The 19416-nt window shown below is 44.6% G+C and overlaps 1 protein-coding gene across 1 annotated transcript in view; it reads right to left on the bottom strand.

The window, feature by feature from the left end:
- LOC116035734 (retinoic acid receptor beta) overlaps nt 1–19416 on the bottom strand; it is a 125746-nt gene that overhangs the window by 13477 nt on the left and 92853 nt on the right. Inside the window, exon 5 of the mRNA XM_031279032.2 lies at nt 15558–15734. Within this exon, the coding sequence (XP_031134892.1) occupies nt 15558–15734 (177 nt within the window). The remainder of the gene's footprint in view (nt 1–15557; nt 15735–19416) is intronic.

The following is a 19416-nucleotide window of genomic DNA, read 5'->3' as shown; positions in this document are numbered from 1 at the left end:
AATGTGCAGAACAAACTCAGCTTTCTGTAAAGTGAGGCCCAAAATTGTTCCAGAGCAATATATAAAGCGATCATTTGGCCCAAAAGTGGAAATATTTCTCAAATCTCTTGTGAAAACATACCTAGACTAAATTGTTTAACAAAAGTCTTGGCTTCACAAAAGCAGCTTAATGTATGATTCAAATGGTAAATAAATGTCTAAAATGAACATCGCTTGGACTTGCCGGTGCGTCTGTTGTCCTCAGAGTGTTAATCAGAATCAAATAAAGACAGAAAAAGCACAAAAAAACACAACAAATTGAACTGGCCTGCAAGTTTAACCACTTGATACGCACATGTGATTGTGATGGTTTTAATTTTCACAGCATTATTTACCTGAAATATCACTGTAACCCTAGCCATGACTGATACTAATCTGCAAAACCAGGGCAGGTAGACTCTAGAGTGAGAACCTGGTTCTGTACCAAAACAAGTTTAACAAGTTTCCAATAAAAGAGCAGCGAGACAACAAGCACGACCAAAACAATGACCTTCCACACACTCGAACAGAATAACCTTTGGGTCTCCTGCTGCATTGCGTGTGTGTGTGTGTGTGTGTGTGTGTGTGTGTGTGTGTACACCTAATGAAGCAACCGATGGTGGATGTGAAGCCTACAGTAGCCTTTGAAGCTATTTGAGTGGGCTGGCTCTGACAGTGAGTGGCAGGCGTGTCTGCAACATGAAACAGAATAAAACATGGCTACTGGTGGTGACTTGCACCGGCTGGCCAGGCCTGCGCTTAGACACAGACAGACAGACAGACACAGACACACACACACACACACACACACACACACACACACACACACACACACACACAGTGTTTGATCTTTCCTCTGACACTCCCTCACCCAGCCCCTGTGCACAATATCTACGCCCTTCACCAGAGAAATGTGCTGCTGAGTGGATGTTGATGGCTGAGTGACAGCCTGAAAGTCATCACAGCCGGCCTTCAACTTCTCACCTCTGTGTCCCTGGGAGTTCACTTCACTGCTTTGTCACATCTGACAAGTACGACCTGGTCAATACAAACTCCAAAAATCCATATATTAATACATGGCACTGCCACTGAAACTGAGCCAGTTAAAATCATACACAATACTGTGTTTTAATCAAGCATTCATTTATCTAAGTTGTGTCCAGATATGATTTTTCGCTACTTTGCATTTACACCACACATAAATATGCATCTTCATGCATAAATCATTTTTGCAATTACCTTGCCAAAATGCAGATCACCCTGTCATTTCCTGTCTCATTTTCCATGTCTTTTAAGGATACATCCACCAGGCTGCAGGGAGCGTTTACTATTTTGTAAAAAGGTACCCTTGTATATCCTTTAATCATTTACTAATACTAATACATTGATTACACATACACATTGCCAGGTTGTAGAAATCCCTTTAGTCCTTTAGTGTTTATCCTTTGTTCTTGTTATAACAGTTTGTTAAAGAAGTTTGAAAAGTCTGCAACTATAAATGTTAAAGGGGTGATAGAATGATTATATAGGGTATTTCTAATAGGGTATGTAACATTGGTTGGGCTGAAAATTGCCTGAATGCTATTTTATGGGCCCTTAACTACCCTGTGAATATGGCCCTATTTGTAACAAAAGCTTTTCTTCCAAATATGGTGTGCTCATGAATATTTAGATGAGCTGCACGCTGATTGGTTTGAGCGAACCACACACAAACACATTGGAGACGAGACAGCAGGTCTCATATTTCAGACACTGCAAAGTTATGCATTGTTTGTCTACTACTTCGTTATTAAATTCACTTCTGAGACTTTTTTTATGCGAGAAATCAACTATATAAAGCTCAAATATGGGCCATTTTATGAAAATTGATGGCTAATTGCAAATTTGGTAAGATGTGTCAGACTTTAGGAGCTCCACATAGTCTGACGAGAAAGCGGCAACCTCCATACCCAGTGAAAGTCACCCTTTCTCGGTTACTAGACTTCTGGGGCTCGGGGCTCAGCGGAGCTGGCAGCTGCCAGCTGCCGGCATAACTAGAGTATATTTACAGTTTGAATTTTGTCACGCCACTTATGTAACAGCTACCCCAAGGTCTTATAAAGCTAACAATTGTGTCCGATTTCAATTTAATGCATTTTTGTGAACATGAGGAGTTTCGTTAGCTGCTAGTCCCTTCAATCCTATGTGTACAGATCGCGGCTAGTTAGCTACACTTTCGGCATAACTAGAGTAAATTACAGTTTGAATTTCGTCACGCCACTTATATAACAGCTACCCCAAGGTCTTATAAAGCTAACAATTATATCCGATTTCAATTTAATGCATTAAATTGAAATCGGACATAATTGTTGTTTGTTAATTTCAGAGGTCTAGGAGGAGGCTAGCTAGCTCTCATTGATAGAGCTCCATCCAGCCGCGGGCTCTATCAATGAGACTCGCGGACAGGAGGCGTTTCCCCAATCGTTTGTTTAAATAACTCAACACACATATCTATTATAAGATTAACTGGAACATGTGGTAAGAGATTGCGGGCGTAACAAGCTTGCTGACCGCGCTCTCACTCACACACACCGGCCATTTAGCAAGAAGAGGGGAGCTGCAGGCCCTGGAGCTCTGTCAGGGCAGCGGCGTTTGGTAGTCCACTAACCCAGAAACAAGACTTTGCGTGGGCATCGAGCACCGCGGGCTGCCGGACGTGACGGAGCTCCATTTAGCTCACAGCGGGCCGAGGTCTGTGAAGGAAGACAGGCTGGGCGACGAGGCAGTAACCCAGGCAGCACTGGCCGCTGAATTCCGACACACAGTCGGACAAAATTTGCAATTAGCCATACATTTTCGTAAAACGGCCCATATTTGACCTCTACATAGTTGATTTCTCGCATAAATGCTGTCACACACTGTTTTCCCGGAGCCAAAGTTGCAGACATCCTGGCTAAAGTTATGGACCTGATACCCTCATTTCCGACCTCTATCAAACACATCGTGGTCCATTGTGGACATAACGACATGTCCAATCGGATTCAGGAGTGTGAGCGCACAAGGCGAGACTTTACCACTCTCATTGAGGCTTTAAAAAGCACTGGGAAGTCGTTTTTTATTTCGGGCCCACTTCCATCTCTAGGTCGCGGATCATGCCTCTTTAGTAGACTACTCTCCCTTAACACCTGGCTCCAGCTCACATGCAGCATTCACAGGATAGGTTTTATTGACAACTTCAATCTGTTTTGGGAACGTGGCTCCCTGTTCAGCTCGTTGATTTCTCGCATAAATGCTGTCACACACTGTTTTCCCGGAGCCAAAGTTGCAGACATCCTGGCTAAAGTTATGGACCTGATACCCTCATTTCCGACCTCTATCAAACGCATCGTGGTCCATTGTGGACATAACGACATGTCCACTCGGATTCAGGAGTGTGAGCGCACAAGGCGAGACTTTACCACTCTCATTGAGGCTTTAAAAAGCACTGGGAAGTCGGTTTTTATTTCGGGCCCACTTCCATCTCTAGGTCGCGGATCATGCCTCTTTAGTAGACTACTCTCCCTTAACACCTGGCTCCAGCTCACATGCAGCATTCACAGGATAGGTTTTATTGACAACTTCAATCTGTTTTGGGAACGTGGCTCCCTGTTCAGCAGGGATGGGATTCATCCCAATACACGCGGAAGCCAGATGCTACGTGGAAATTTGCACCACGCCCTGCATACCCAGACCTCTGATTGACTGTTTACATCCCGTAAACACTCCCACAAGCACACTGACCAGACACACTCTCCCAAAGTCAATAATCAGAGATACAGCGCTACACGCCCCTCTGTGCTCCCTTCAGAGCAATCACCCATTCATAATCCCATAACCACCGTGTCTGTCCCCCGACTGAGACCGTTTAAACAAAACACTAACAAAAGAGGTGCTATACTAAACAACCTAATTGGAATTAAAACAACCACTGCAACGATAGAACAGAACAGGAAAATCAAATGTGGACTATTAAATATTAGATCTCTGTCATCGAAAGCATTATTGGTAAACGAATTGATATCAGATAACCACATTGATTTATTCTGCCTCACCGAAACCTGGCTGGGCCATGAAGAATATGTTAGTTTAAACGAAGCCACTCCTCCCAGTCATAATAATACCCAAATTCCACGAGGCTCAGGCCGAGGAGGGGGAGTTGCAGCCATATTTGACTCGAGCCTGTTAATTAATCCTAAACCTAAACTAAATTATAATTCGTTTGAAAGCCTTGTTCTTAATCTTCAACACCCAACATGGAAAACAGTACAGCCAATTATATTCGTTGTTGTTTACCGAGCACCAGGTCCATATTCTGAGTTTTTATCTGAATTCTCAGAGTTTTTATCATGCGTAGTCCTTCAATCAGACAAAGTACTTATTGTAGGTGATTTTAATATCCATGTGGACGTTGACAGCAATAGCCTTAGTACTGCTTTCAATTCACTGCTAGATTCAATTGGTTTCAGTCAGAGGGTGCATAAGGCCACGCACTGTTTTAACCACACCCTCGACCTTGTGCTAGAATATGGCATCAAAATTGACGATTTAATAGTATTTCCGCAGAATCCTTTATTATCAGACCATTCTTTAATAACTTTCGAATTCCTACTACCAGACTATACGAAATTAAATAAAAGTTTCTACACTAGATGCTTATCTGACAGTGCTATAGCTAAATTTAAGGAAGATATTCCAACAGCACTTAACTCAATGTCATGCCTTAATATAACAGAGGACCGTTATGTTAACTTTAGTCCCTCCCAACTTGATAACTTTGTAGACGCTGCTACGGCCTGCCTACGGACTACTTTAGACTCTGTTGCTCCTCTCAAAAAGAAGATGATGAAGGAAAGGAAACTAGCACTTGGTATAACTCCCAAACTCGCAAATTAAAACAAATCTCACGAAAACTTGAAAGTAAATGGCGTTCCACCAAACTGGAAGAATCTCGTGTGGATTGGCAAGATAGTCTAAAAAATTATAGGAGGGCCCTCAGAAATGCCAGATCAGACTATTACTCAACACTAATAGAAGAAAATAAGAACAACCCAAAGTTTCTTTTCAGCACTGTAGCCAGGCTGACAAAGAGTCATAGCTCTGTTGAGCCATCTATTCCTATAGCTCTGAGCAGTGATGACTTCATGACCTTTTTTAATGATAAAATTATAACAATTAGAGAAAAAATTCATCACCTTCTGCCCACAGCTTCTAACGGCTCACCATTGGGCGCAGGAGGGCTAGAGAGAACGATAAGACCTGATACTTATTTAGACGGCTTTTATCCTTTAGACCTCCAACAATTAATGTTAAGGGTCTCTTCAGCTAAGCCAACTACCTGTCTCTTAGACCCCATCCCAACGAGGCTACTTAAAGAAGCACTACCCGTGGTCAATACCACATTACTAGATACGATCAATATGTCCTTATTAACGGGTCACGTACCGCAGTCTTTTAAAGTAGCTGTGATAAAACCTATTCTGAAAAAACCCACCCTCGACCCTGAGGTCTTAGCCAACTATAGACCTATATCTAACCTTCCCTTTCTCTCCAAAATCCTTGAGAAGGTAGTCGCTAATCAATTGTGTGACTTTCTGCATAGAAATAGTCTATTTGAAGACTTTCAGTCAGGATTTAGAATGCATCATAGCACAGAGACGGCACTGGTGAAAATCACTAACAACCTTCTAATTGCTGCTGACAAAGGACTTGTCTCCATAATTGTCTTATTAGATCTTAGTGCTGCATTCGACACTATTGACCATATCATCCTCTTACAGAGACTGGAACATTTAGTTGGCATTAAAGGAATCGCACTAAGCTGGTTTAAGTCCTATTTTACTGAGCGATCCCAATTTGTTAATATTAACGATAAACCATCCAAATACGCTAAAGTTAGCCATGGCGTTCCTCAAGGCTCAGTGCTTGGACCAATTCTATTCTCTTTATATATGCTTCCTCTAGGCAATATTATTAGGAAACACTCAATTAACTTTCACTGTTACGCAGACGACACCCAATTATATCTGTCAATTAAGCCCGACGAAAGCGGTCAGTTAGCTAAACTTCAAGCGTGCATTAAAGATATAAAATCCTGGATGACCCACAATTTTCTGATGTTAAATTCAAACAAAACGGAAGTTATTGTGCTGGGACCCAAGCACCACCGAACTTCATTATCTAAATATATAGCTACCCTAGATGGTATTGCCCTGGCCTCCAGCACTACTGTCAGAAATCTAGGAATCATTTTTGACCAGGATCTATCCTTTAACGCCCACTTAAAACAAACCTCAAGAACAGCCTTTTTCCATCTTCGTAACATTGCCAAAATCAGGAACATCCTCTCGCAAAACGATGCAGAAAAACTAGTCCATGCATTCGTTACTTCCCGGCTGGACTACTGTAATTCTTTACTGTCAGGCTGCTCAAATAAGTCCCTCAAGACCCTCCAGCTGATCCAGAATGCTGCAGCACGTGTTCTGACAAGAACTAACAAAAGAGATCACATTTCTCCTGTATTAGCTTCTCTGCATTGGCTTCCTGTAAAATCCAGGATTGAATTTAAAATCCTTCTCCTGACCTACAAAGCACTAAATGGTCAAGCACCATTATACATAGAAGAGCTCTTAGTACCTTATTGTCCCACTAGAGCACTGCGTTCCCAGAACTCAGAGCTACTTGTGGTTCCTAGAGTCTCTAAAAGTAGAGTGGGAGCCAGAGCCTTCAGCTACCAGGCTCCTCTCCTGTGGAACCAGCTCCCAACTTGGGTTCGGGGGGCTGACACCATCGCCACATTTAAGAATAAACTGAAAACCATCATCTTTGATAAAGCTTATAGTTAGGGAGTGAGGAGTTGCAGCATAGTAGAGTAGAGGGAGGCAGGAAGTACAAGCCCGTTCCGGCAGGGGAGAGTACGAGCCCAGTCCAGGGCCCCTCTCTTTAGCCTGCCTCTCTTAGTTATGCTATTATAACTCTAGACTGCTGTGGGAAGCTCCTTCCAAGGACACAATGAGCCGCTCCCTCTTCTCTCTTTCACTTGTCTCCTTTTGTGTGCATCCCTTTAATGTGCTGGACATCCCAGAAATGCCTGTTACTAACCTAGCTCTGGGGAGTTTTCTCCCCGGAGTCCCTTTGCTTCTTCTTCACCCAGAACATCGCCTTGGAATTGGGTGGCACCTACACCGGGGTCCTGGGTGCAGCTGACGCTATGGACTTACTACACCCTGCTACGCTCTGCGATTCCCCGCAGTGTCCGACTGCGTCCTGCCGCGTCCAACCGCGTCCACCCAGGCTGCTGTGCCACACTACACCCCGTAACGCCCTGCTGCACCCTACTATGACATGAACTACGACGACTACCATTGTGATCACTGTTTCACTATCTTTATAATGACTATTATTGCCACCATTCACCACTCCCCCAACTGGTGCCGTCAGACACCGCCTACCAAGAGTCTGGGTCTGTCCGAGGTTTCTTCCTAACAAAAAAGGGAGTTTTTCCTCGCCACTGTCGCAATAGCTACTGCTAATGCTTGCTCTTGAGGCAACCACTGTAATAGTTGGGGCTTCGTAAACTACAGAGTTTGGTCTAGACCTACTCTATCTGTAAAGTGTCTCGAGATAACTCTTGTTATGATTTGATACTATAAATAAAATTTAATTGAATTGAATTGAATAAAAAAGTCTCAGAAGTGAATTTAGTGATAAAATAGTATGTAATGTATAAAATGTGTGAGCTCTCCATCCATCCATCCATCTTCGTCTGCTTATCCGGTATCGGGTCGCGGGGGTAGCAGCTCCAGCAGGTGACCCCAAACTTCCCTTTCCCGAGCCACATTAACCAGCTCCGACTGGGGGATCCCGAGGCGTTCCCAGGCGAGGTTGGAGATATAATCCCTCCACCTAGTCCTGGGTCTTCCCCGAGGCCTCCTCCCAGCTGGACGTGCCTGGAACACCTCCCTAGGGATGCGCCCAGGGGGCATCCTTACCAGATGCCCGAACCACCTCAACTGGCTCCTTTCGACACGAAGGAGCAGCGGCTCTACTCCGAGCTCCTCACAGATGACTGAGCTTCTCACCCTATCTCTACGGGAGACGCCAGCCACCCTCCTAAGGAAACCCATTTCGGCCGCTTGTACCCTGGATCTTGTTCTTTCGGTCATGACCCAGCCTTCATGACCATAGGTGAGGGTAGGAATGAAAACTTACCGGTAGATTGAGAGCTTTGCCTTCTGGCTCAGCTCTCTTTTCGTCACAACGGTGCGAGAAATTGAATGTAATACCGCACCCGCTGCGCCGATTCTCCGACCAATCCCCTGCTCCATTGTCCCCTCACTCACGAACAAGACCCCAAGGTACTTGAACTCCTTCACTTGGGGTAAGGACTCATTCCCTACCTGGAGAAGGCACTCCATCGGTTTCCTGCTGAGAACCATGGCCTCCGATTTAGAGGTGCTGATCCTTATCCCAGCCGCTTCACACTCGGCTGCAAACCGATCCAGTGAGTGCTGAAGGTCACAGGCCGATGATGCCATCAGGACCACATCATCTGCAAAAAGCAGCGATGAGATCCCCAGCCCACTGAACTGCAACCCCTCTCCACCCCGACTACGCCTCGATATCCTGTCCATAAATACTACAAACAGGATTGGTGACAAGGTGCTGCCCTGGCGGAGGCCAACCCTCACCTGAAACGAGTCCGACTTACTGCCGAGAACCCGGACACAGCTCTCGCTTTGGTTGTACAGAGATTGGATGGCCCTGAGAAGGGACCACCTTACCCCATACTCCCGCAGCACCTCCCACAGTATCTCCCGGGGGACCCAGTCATACGCCTTCTCCAGATCCACAAAGCACATGTAGACCGGTTGGGCATACTCCCAGGTTCCCTCCAGGATCCTTGCGAGAGTAAAGATCTGGTCCGTTGTTCCACGACCAGGACGGAATCTGCGTTGTTCCTCTTCAACCCGAGGTTCGACTATCGGCCGAACCCTCCTTTCCAGCACCTTGGAGTAGACTTTACCGAGGAAGCTGAGAAGTGTGATACCCCTGTAATTGGCACACACCCTCTGGTCCCCCTTTTTAAACAGGGGAACCACCACCCCGGTCTGCCACTCCTTAGGCACCGTCCCAGACTTCCACACAATGTTGAAGAGGCATGTCAACCAAGACAACCCCTCCACACCCAGAGCTTTAAGCATTTCTGGACGGATCTCATCAATCCCTGGGGCTTTGCCACTGTGGAGTTGTTTAACTACCTCAGCGACTTCCACCAGGGAAATTGACGACAATCCCCCATCATCCTCCAGCTCTGCCTCTACCATAGAGGGCGTATTAGTCGGATTTAGGAGTTCCTCAAAGTGCTCCTTCCACCGCCCTATTACCTCCCCAGTTGAGGTCAACAGCGTTCCAACCTTACTGTACACAGCTTGGATGGTTCCCCGCTTCCCCCTCCTGAGGTGGCGAACGGTTTTCCAGAAGCACCTTGGTGCCGACCGAAAGTCCTTCATGTCTTCTCCGAACTTCTCCCACACCCGCTGCTTTGCCTCTTTTACGGCAGAGGCTCCAGCCCTTCGGTACCTTGCAACTGCCTCCGGAGTCCTCCGGGATAACATATCCCGGAAAGACTCCTTCAGTCGGACGGCTTCCCTGACCACCGGTGTCCACCACGGTGTTCGAGGGTTACCGCCCCTTGAGGCACCTAAGACCCTAAGACCACAGCTCCCTGCTGCAGCTTCAGCAATGGAAACTTTGAACATTGTCCACTCAGGTTCAATGCCCCCAGCCTCCACAGGGATGCACGAAATGCTCCGCCGGAGGTGTGAGTTGAAAGTCTGTCGGAAAGGGGCCTCTTCCAGACGTTCCCAGTTTACCCGCACTACCCGTTTGGGCTTACCAGGTCTGTCCAGAGTCTTCCCCCACCCCCTGACCCAACTCACCACCAGATGGTGATCGGTTGACAGCTCCGCCCCTCTCTTCACCCTAGTGTCCAAAACATACGGCCTCAGATCAGATGAAACGATTATAAAATCGATCATTGACCTTCGGCCTAGGGTGCTCTGGTACCAGGTACACTTATGAGCATCCCTATGTTCGAACATGGTGTTTGTTATAGACAATCCATGACTAGCACAGAAGTCCAACAACAGACAACCACTCTGGTTTAGATCAGGGAGGCCATTCCTCCCAATCACACCTCTCCATGTGGCTCCATCATTACCCACGTGCGCGTTGAAGTCCCCCAGCAGAACTATGGAGTCCCCCCCTGGAGCCCCATACAGGACTCCATTCAAGGTCTCCAAGAAGGCCGAATACTCCGAACTCTTGTTTGGTGCATATGCACAAACAACAGTCAGAGTTTTCCCCCCCACAACCCTCAGGCGTAGGGAGGGCGACCCTCTCATCCACCGGGGTAAACTCCAATGTAGCGGCGCTCAGCTGGGGGCTTGTGAGTACCCCCACACCCGCCCGGCGCCTCACACCCTGGGCAACTCCGGAGAAGAAAAGAGTCCAACCCCTATCCAGGAGTATGGTTCCAGAACCGAGACTGTGCGTAGAGATCCAGATCCAACTGGTAGCGCTCCACCTCCCGCACAAGTTCCGGCTCCTTCCCCCACAGAGAGGTGACATTCCACATCCCCAGAGCCAGCCTCTGCCGCCCGGGTCTGGTCCGGCGAGGCCCCTGACCTTCACCGCCACCCATATGGCATATGTGTGAGCTCTGCTCGACCTATTCAGAAGACTACCTGATCTCAGATCAGTGGTGTAGCCTATATAAATGTTGGGGCGTGACAAAGATAGAGACTAGAGCCAAATGAGGAGGAGCCACCGAGTTGACGTCAACCTGGTGGTTTGTTGAGATTTGCCCGTTTTCAGAGGCAGTTTCAAATTGTGAGATTTGCAGAGGATAGAGGTGTCAATGGGATTTTGAGGTTCTATGTATGTCCTATTTACCCACCAAACTGTCGTTATTCAACTATGACAAAGTAAAATCAGTTTTGCATTCTATCACCCCTTTAAAGGCTTTTAAAGGCACTGACACACCAAGCGGCTGGGGACCAGTGGTGATGATGGCTGACTGTGGCGTTGCCTCACAGTAGTCTTGGCCAAACTATATCGCTGGAAGGAAATAACTCTCCATACCAGTAGGCGGCGTAATCTATTCGTCATTCAACAAGGGAAACCGGATACCGTTGCTATGATACCCACAACAAACAGTGTTTGCTCGAGCAGTGGCAGAACCGAACAGAGCCTACGGTCCCTCTGCTTCACTCCCCGCCGGGAAGACAGCAGTACCGGGAGATGGCTAACCCGACTGTGCATCTCCCAGGCTTTAATCTGTTCTCTCTGCAAAGAAGTCTCCCTACAGTGGGAGCGGAGCGACCGAGCGGCCGGCTGCAGGCTCGTTAGCTAACGTTTCACATTTCACCCACCCAACATGCTCATCATACACTGGTTACAGAAAATTGTCACTCATCTGGCGATAGCAATGTGCTTTCCTACGGTGTGACAAGAGCATGTGAATTAAACATTAAGTTGTTACATTTTACTAATTTAGAGGCAGGCTGGTAAGCCAGCTTAAATGCTAGGGGGCTAATTATTTAGCGGTGCAGAGGGTGCAGAGAGAGAGGTCTATTACGGTGTTTATATTAAATATCACGGTGTAGGATATTAGTTTATTAACATTAGTTACTTTATTTTGTAATGTGTATGTATGTAGAGATTTTTAAAAGACATGTTATTGTTGGAATAAATACACCTAAACAAGTAGTTATGTATATCTTTTGGACGTTTGCCATCTTATGGACATAATGTGCAAAAATAGTTATTTCAATAGTTCGAACCTATGTGTTTTTAAGAAGGAACATTCAAACGTCATTTTTGACCAGTTTTGACAGCTCTTATGTGATTGGATTGATCAGATGAGATGCAACATTAAAGGAGCCTTTTGTCTGCCTCTCACAGTCGTTTGTTTGTCTTCCTCACTCTCGTTTCAAGCTGAACAGCTAATCAGATGAATAGGCTGTTGACCACATGACCAAGTGTTTCCCCAGCTTCTAGCCTCCATGCTAAGCTAAGCTGTTAAGCTTGTCTACTTGCTCTAGCTTCATATTTAGCATACAGACATGTAAGTGGTATATACGTAATTATGTAGTCTAATATCTGTCTGTAAGAACTGAAAATACATGTTTCACAAAATGAACTATTCCTTTAATGTGCTGGACATACTGGGCAGGCATACCTTGTTACTATGGTTAATGGTGTAATAGTTGTATCAAGTCAAAGGCCAGCTTTCTGAAGCCATCCTGAAACTACAAGTACTGAGCGGTAAACTCTGAATTATTGGACACATAACAAGCCTGTCATCACTTTCTTTCCATTTTCTCTTCCTTCGTCTCCCTCTGAGCAATGGATGCTAATTGAATTGCCCCCACCCTCTCTGAAACCCACAACAGCCAAGCCTGGATGAGGGAGACAGAAGAGGAAGGGAGACAGCCACTTGCCTTTTTCCATGTTATTACTACATTAGTACAGTACATCGTTCCACTTAACAATTCCTAAATGACAAACAAACATTGAGCCGCTGCAGCCGGCCGACCCTGCAGACGTTACTGCATCTGTACTCCATAAAGAACACACAGCATCTTTAATGAATGCAGAGCGAGTGAACGCTATATAAAAAAAAACAGATGACCGTCCCAAAAAAAGATTGGAGGCTGAAAAATGTTTCTGTGTGTGTAATCTAATCTCCGCTACAGACAGCTACTCCACACGAAGAATCAAATTGACTGGCGTGATCAATTAATCAAATCTTCTCTACTCCCATTGGCCGGCTGAGTAGGTCATCCAATAAGGTTTGAGGATTGGTCTAATGGGAGCTGGGGCTTGAGGTCAAACCCACCAATCCCCCAGAAATCTGAGGTTATTGACTCACCACACAGTCTAAACAAATGAATGGATTGTTACACACCCAGGAACAACCAAGAGAAGAGAGAATACATATTAGAACACAATGTACAAAACTCCCTGTATGTTTATACTGCTACGAACAGTTCTGCGAAGGTTTTTAGCTCATTACTGAATATTTTAGAGAGTTTACTGAAGAAGCATCTACACTGTATCTTTGAGTTACTCTTTTAAAGGAAAACTGGTTCACAGTATGACAACTAATGTAGACTAAAAAAAGGCAGGAAAGAGACTGGGATTGAAGACTGTGCACTAACCAACACCAAGAAGTGTTCATTTTTGTGGCCAACAGACCAAATCACTGTAGTCTCGCATTGCCAGACCTTCCTCCACAGCACTGCGAAGGAAGGTCTGGCTAGTCACCACAGCATTCTGGGATGGGAGAAAAACGTGCTCTGGTTTATTGGCATTTCTTTAAACCAATCACAATCATCATGGACGGCGCAAGGCCCCGGAGGAGCCCCGGTGCCTCTGCAAAATAGCCTCAGGAAGGAACTTGTTTTGGTGGAACATATGTATGTTCAAAAGTTGTTTTAGTCGTGCAACAGAAAACTCAGATTGGACAGATAGTCTAGCTTGCTGTTTATTATTTATTATTTACCCTGCAGAGATCTGAGGAACAGTTAACCATAGTCCTCATAAAGCCACCAGAGTTTAGAATGTCAACACAAAGAAAGAGGAAGGGGAAGGACATCTGGCCGAAAAGAGGGACCACCAGCGGAATTTCCTGTGGCACCGGAGCAATCCCATAAGTGGAACCTCGTGGATATAGACTACTACCTTGGTGACAACCTTACCTATAGGCCAGTAAGCTTATCATCAGTGGGGCTTTTTCACTGTTGAAGATCTCAGTTTTAAATGATTCAAATAATCAAATAAAAATCATTAAAAAAATAAGAACAGCATTTCAGACGTGAATAACAAAAAAGAAACGTTTGGCTAAACTCTTTAAACATACACCATATCATAGTGTCAAAGGCAGCATAAATATGTTTTCTTCATTGATGAAGCTATTGATTTAAAAAAAGCCCAGAACTAGTTATTTCATTTTGTTTGGGTGTTGCGAGAGAAAAAAAAAGTGTTTCTGATTGCAATTAGCGAGTGCATTGTCATGTTTAGCTGTGACTAGGCTATTCAGTCAGGTTTCAGATGCCAGGGCTGGAAATACCACGTGAGTGCATGTCAAATTTGAGCTGTGCATGTATAATTCTCTGCTCTACATGCAATGGTGCACGGGACTGTTGAGGGCTGCCAACTGTCACGCATTGACCGTGAGACCGCGTTTGTACCTTGGCACATTGCTATTATGATGGTGGATTTGCTGAGCAGGAAGGAGAGATTTTCAGGAGAAGAAACTGATCTGCTCGTGCGTGAAGTGAAAGCGTGCGAGCAGATCATATCATAATACTATTTCACATTGTAATATTTTTATTTTTAATCTTTTGCATGTTTGTGTGCTGCTGCATGTCCCTGTGTGTGTAACAAGCATAGTGTGCGCGCGCTGTGCACAAGCCTAGGCGCATTTTACTAATGCACTGTTAAAATAACAATTAAATGCTGCGTTATTGACTTTAGACCAGGATTTTGTTGGTCAATGGCACGATCACTTCACATTCAACGTTTCTCTTTGTTTAATATCATTAAAAGTAAAGTTATTGTTTGCTGTCGCGTTCCCGACTCATTTAAAAAAAAGACAGAAGCTGTGTTGGAAACCGTCCTCTATCACAGAAATAGTGCTCTGTATAGTGTGTTTGCCATTTTGTAGTGTTGTTTCAATTCTCCGCGGTAAATTTCATTCACTATATAGTCCACTATAAAATACCCACAATGCACTGCTAATTTGAGTATACATACGATGTACCCTACATTTTACAACCGTATCCCACACTGCAACGTGGCCGTGTTTTCCCAGAGGAGGAAAAGAAGAAAAAGCAGAAGCACCCGCAAAAACTGAAAAGGAAAAATGGAATGGGCTTTCGTTTCTAAACAGTTGAAATGTAACATGCAACATCTTTAATATAAAACATTTTACTATTCTCCTGAGTGCTCGCTTTGTTTCAGGGACGGATTAGAAGTAATTTAAATTTGGTTTGTTTACATGATGCTGAAATATTGCGAGATCTCATGGGACGAGATCTCGCCACACCTCAAATATTCATAAATTCTGGATTCTTCAATGGGGAGAATGTGTAGATGATGACGTGTAATTTGAAGCATTTTTTACAAGGTAATGGAACTTTTTAGTGGAGAAAACCACATCAGACACAAATTATTATTCCAAAGGAGAGTAGTTTTACTGTATGCAGGAAATCTTTAAGTACATTTCATCTTTTTTTCAGTGTGCATTTAGGCCTATAGCATTCTCAAAATAACAATCTAATTATTTAGGGCACATGTTATGTTAGCAGCTTGTTGGTAAAAAAAACAATAAAACATGCGGATTCCAGCATGCCAGAAACTTAGCAAAACAATGCAGCCACTTCAACCACAGAAGGACAATTTCAATTCCCTAAACAACAAGTTTATTCCTCCAAAATAAAAGCACCAACACCCACCAGAATGTCCAGACAGGCAGCTTTCAGGAGAGTGATCTGGTCAGCGATGGTCAGTGCTGTGAAGCCAGGCACTCGTTTGGCAAATTCCACGATCTTGATAATGCACTTAGTGGCCAGCTCGCTGAACTTGTCCCACAGGCCCAGGTCCAGCCTCACACGGTGGTCTGCACTCGAGTTCTGCAACACACACACACACACACACACACACACACACACACACACACATTTTAACAATTTATTTAAGAGTCCACTTGAAGAGAATAATTTTCAGGGACATAAATATTATAGATGCAGTTAAATACATATACAAAATCATGGGCCACTGGCACGCACGAACGCATGCACGCGCACACACACACACACACACACACACACACACACACACACACACACACACACACACACACACACACATTATGCAGACACAGACACATTATGCAGACACAGACAAACGGAGAGTATGGCGTCAGGCGAAGAGGCAGCTCCTTTAGTCATTGCACAGACTGCTGCTAATGATCTCCTCATTGCAGCCTCTTCACTCTGCTCTATATGTGTCACACTTACAGTAAATAACCTGAACTCTCAGAAACACTGGCAGGATTGTTGTTGTGAAAACGCTGAGCTTAGCTGCGCAGCCGGGCACTGAGATAAGTGCAACGCTGTCAGTGGGATGCTTCGGTAATGATGGGATGCAGAAACAGAGTGGTGACAGGTAGCACCGAGCAGTTTGAAGCCAGAGGTGCCATTAATACAGCTATACGGTCCAGAACCTACACAAACACTGGAGGGGAGCTGGGACAGGTGGAAGCCAAGGGAGCAATGAAGACATACCCACAGATTGCAATGTGTGGAAAGAGGAAAAAGTGTAAGTAAAAAGTGCTGTAAGACACAGAAAGAGAGGAAATGACAGATGAATGGGAGGAAAGTTAAGTATGTAAGAGCAGAGAGGCATTGTGAGAGAGTGGAGGGAAGAGAAGCACGAATCTGTTTTTTTCATGGGAGGTGATGTGTAAGCTAAGATTGATGCATCAGTTTGTTGATTTATGACAGCTGGTGTAATCCACTACTGATACACTCTTTCTTAGTCTCGCTTTGCCAGACCTTGGTCTGGCTAGACCAACCAACATTCCTGGATGGGAAAAAAACGCGCTCTGGTTAATTAGCATTTCTTTAAACCAATCACAATCGTCTTGGGCGGTACTAAGCGCCGGACGGAGCCACGGTGCCGCTGCAAAATAGCCTCAGGAAGGAACTTGTTTTGGTGGAACACGTGTACGTTCAAAAGTTGTTTTAGTCGTGCAACAGAAAACTCAGATTGGACCGATAGTCTAGCTAGCTGTCTGGATTTACCTTGCAGAGATCTGAGGAGCAGTTAACCATAGTCCTCATAAATCCACCAGAGTTTAGAACGCCAACACAAAGAAAGAGGAAGGTAATGGACATCGCAAAACAAGTTTCTTCCCGAGGCTATTTTGCAGAGGCACCGTTTTACGTCCGGCGCTTAGTACCGCCCAAGACGATTGTGAGTGGTTTAAAGAAATGCCAATAAACCTATAAAAATAAAAAGCATGTTTTTCTCCCATCCCAGAATGCTGTGTGGACTAGCCAGACCCTCCTCCGCAGCGCTGTGGAGGAAGGTCTGGCAATGCAAGACTACCCTCTCATTGATTTCATGTTGTTCACGAAGAAGGAGAACCGAAATGAGTAGGGGGGAAATGCGAAGCTACCAAGCCACGGCCGAGCGGACCAATCACAGTTGTCGCCACGACGTGTAGTTACATTTTTTGAAAGGTGCATGTCAGGCTACGGCGTAGGGTCCGTACGTACCTACGATACGAGATTTAACGCAGGACTATTAATTGGCCTTAAAGCCTCTAAACACCCACACGTGATTTCAGTTATTCTGACTGATTAACTCGGTTTAGGTTGAAGGTGGGTCGGAGCTTAGATGGGAATTTATTAGGTCACACTCTTTTTCTAGCAATAAGAATGGTGTCATTTGTCCTGCCCTAACAGTTGCAACAAAGCTAACAAGAGACTCTGGAAGATGTTATTTAGTCAGTCTAAACACACCCACACAGTCCTGGGAAGAGGTCCAATCAGCCAGGTTAACTCAAAACACCTGTGTGGGTGTTCAGGGCCTTTAACTTTTCCCAATTCTTTACTCTAACTGATCCATTAGCTAGATCTTATTTTCAACAATGGGTTTTAGAGTGCCAGGAGGAGAAGAGGAAGAGGGAAAAGAGGGAATGAAAAGTCAATTTGAACTGAAGATAGTATGATGGACAGATTCAGATAGACAGAGGGGGACAATGAGCAGCAGTTGGGGAATGGTTTGGGTGTAGCGAGGGGAAAAGCCATAGTGTGGCGGCTGATGGCGGCCATGGAGCATCTGATGATCATTTGTTTGTTCTCTGATGGTTTACATGGAATAGCCCATCTGTTCCACATGAGTGAGTCTCCACATGTAGCAAGGACACAGCGCACACACTCGCAGAGGAGGAGGTGACACACACCAACACTTACACGCTCAGGAGGGACAGATCTTTACACAATCTACAAACTATCTAATGGAGACGTGACCCCCGGAAGTGTGCCATGCTTTAAAGTGAATTAGACATAGTGGCCAAACAGTGGAATTACAACTCCCTATAGGCGTCTCTAAATCAGTGGATTTTTTTTTTTTGTGTCACAATACGCGAAACGTCTCATTTCACTATAATAATTTGATCCATTCGTTCCAATAACATTTGGAAAGTCTAGAAGAACTTTAAGAGGATTTAATCATTTACACCATGGGTGAATACTCAATTTTGATTGGCTGCAGGGTGCCCATTTAAAAGTGATATAGGACTCCAACTAACGAGTTCTGGTAAAACTGACTGCTTACTGTTCTAAATGAAAATCTGAACGTTATGCTATTTCCAACACTGTTCAGTGCCTCGTCGTCTGAACACCACAGGATGGCGCACAAGCTAAAAGAATTACGTTACACTGCCCTTGGAACTGACTTTGTTTCACAGCAATCATCTCTCTTCCCGTTCGCTGTTCAGGTCGCTACTTCAGGCTGCAGCCGACAGTACACATGGGGGATCATTTGTTTGTGAAAGTCTTGATATTGATTTGGGGACAATGGCATGGCTGATAGCTAGCTTGTCTCGTTGGCAAACATACTGTCTAATTAGTGGGAATGCTGTTCAGCAGCATTCCAACTATTGTTGTTCCTGTCGGCCATTTTGTTTATTTATTTTTCTTTTTATTCCCTCTTCCGTACGTTTTTTGGCTCTCTGTAACTTCTGCATATGTTCAGCTATTAAAACCATTCAACTTTTAAAATGTTCAGCTCTTTCAGCTAATGATGGGACTTCTTCAACTTTTTTTCTACTATTTATACTTTTTTAAATATTAAGCTTTTTATGACTTTTTTTTAACATTGAAGTGAATGAGAGCATGCTTCAAATCCTTCAAATCTTCTTCCGCTCCCAAAATTTTCAGCTCCTTCATACTTTCACCTACAGACGCCAAACAAACTTTAAAATGTTCACAAAATATTCAGGTATTAAACTATGGCTTTTCAGTTTGATATCTTTTACATTTTTTGTGAAAAAGCTGTTTAAGTTTAGTGATCATTTCAGGATTTTTCTGCGTTTCTATGGAGTGTGTATTGCGTGTCCTAGAGTGGATGATGTCATCGTTAGAGTGCAGAAGCTTAGGAATTAAATCTTTGTCCCCTCTCTATAAATTGCTCTCACGCCCACAATATCTACTTGTCATACACAATTTATACATCAAAACGTAGGTATTTTTGTCTAGTTTCAGACAATGTGCTCACTTTTGCGATACGTCTTATACTGTTGGC

The sequence above is a fragment of the Sander lucioperca genome, chromosome 16, assembly GCF_008315115.2.
Source record: "Sander lucioperca isolate FBNREF2018 chromosome 16, SLUC_FBN_1.2, whole genome shotgun sequence".
Classification (NCBI taxonomy): domain Eukaryota; kingdom Metazoa; phylum Chordata; class Actinopteri; order Perciformes; family Percidae; genus Sander; species Sander lucioperca.
This window is presented reverse-complemented; position numbering and strand designations above follow the sequence as displayed.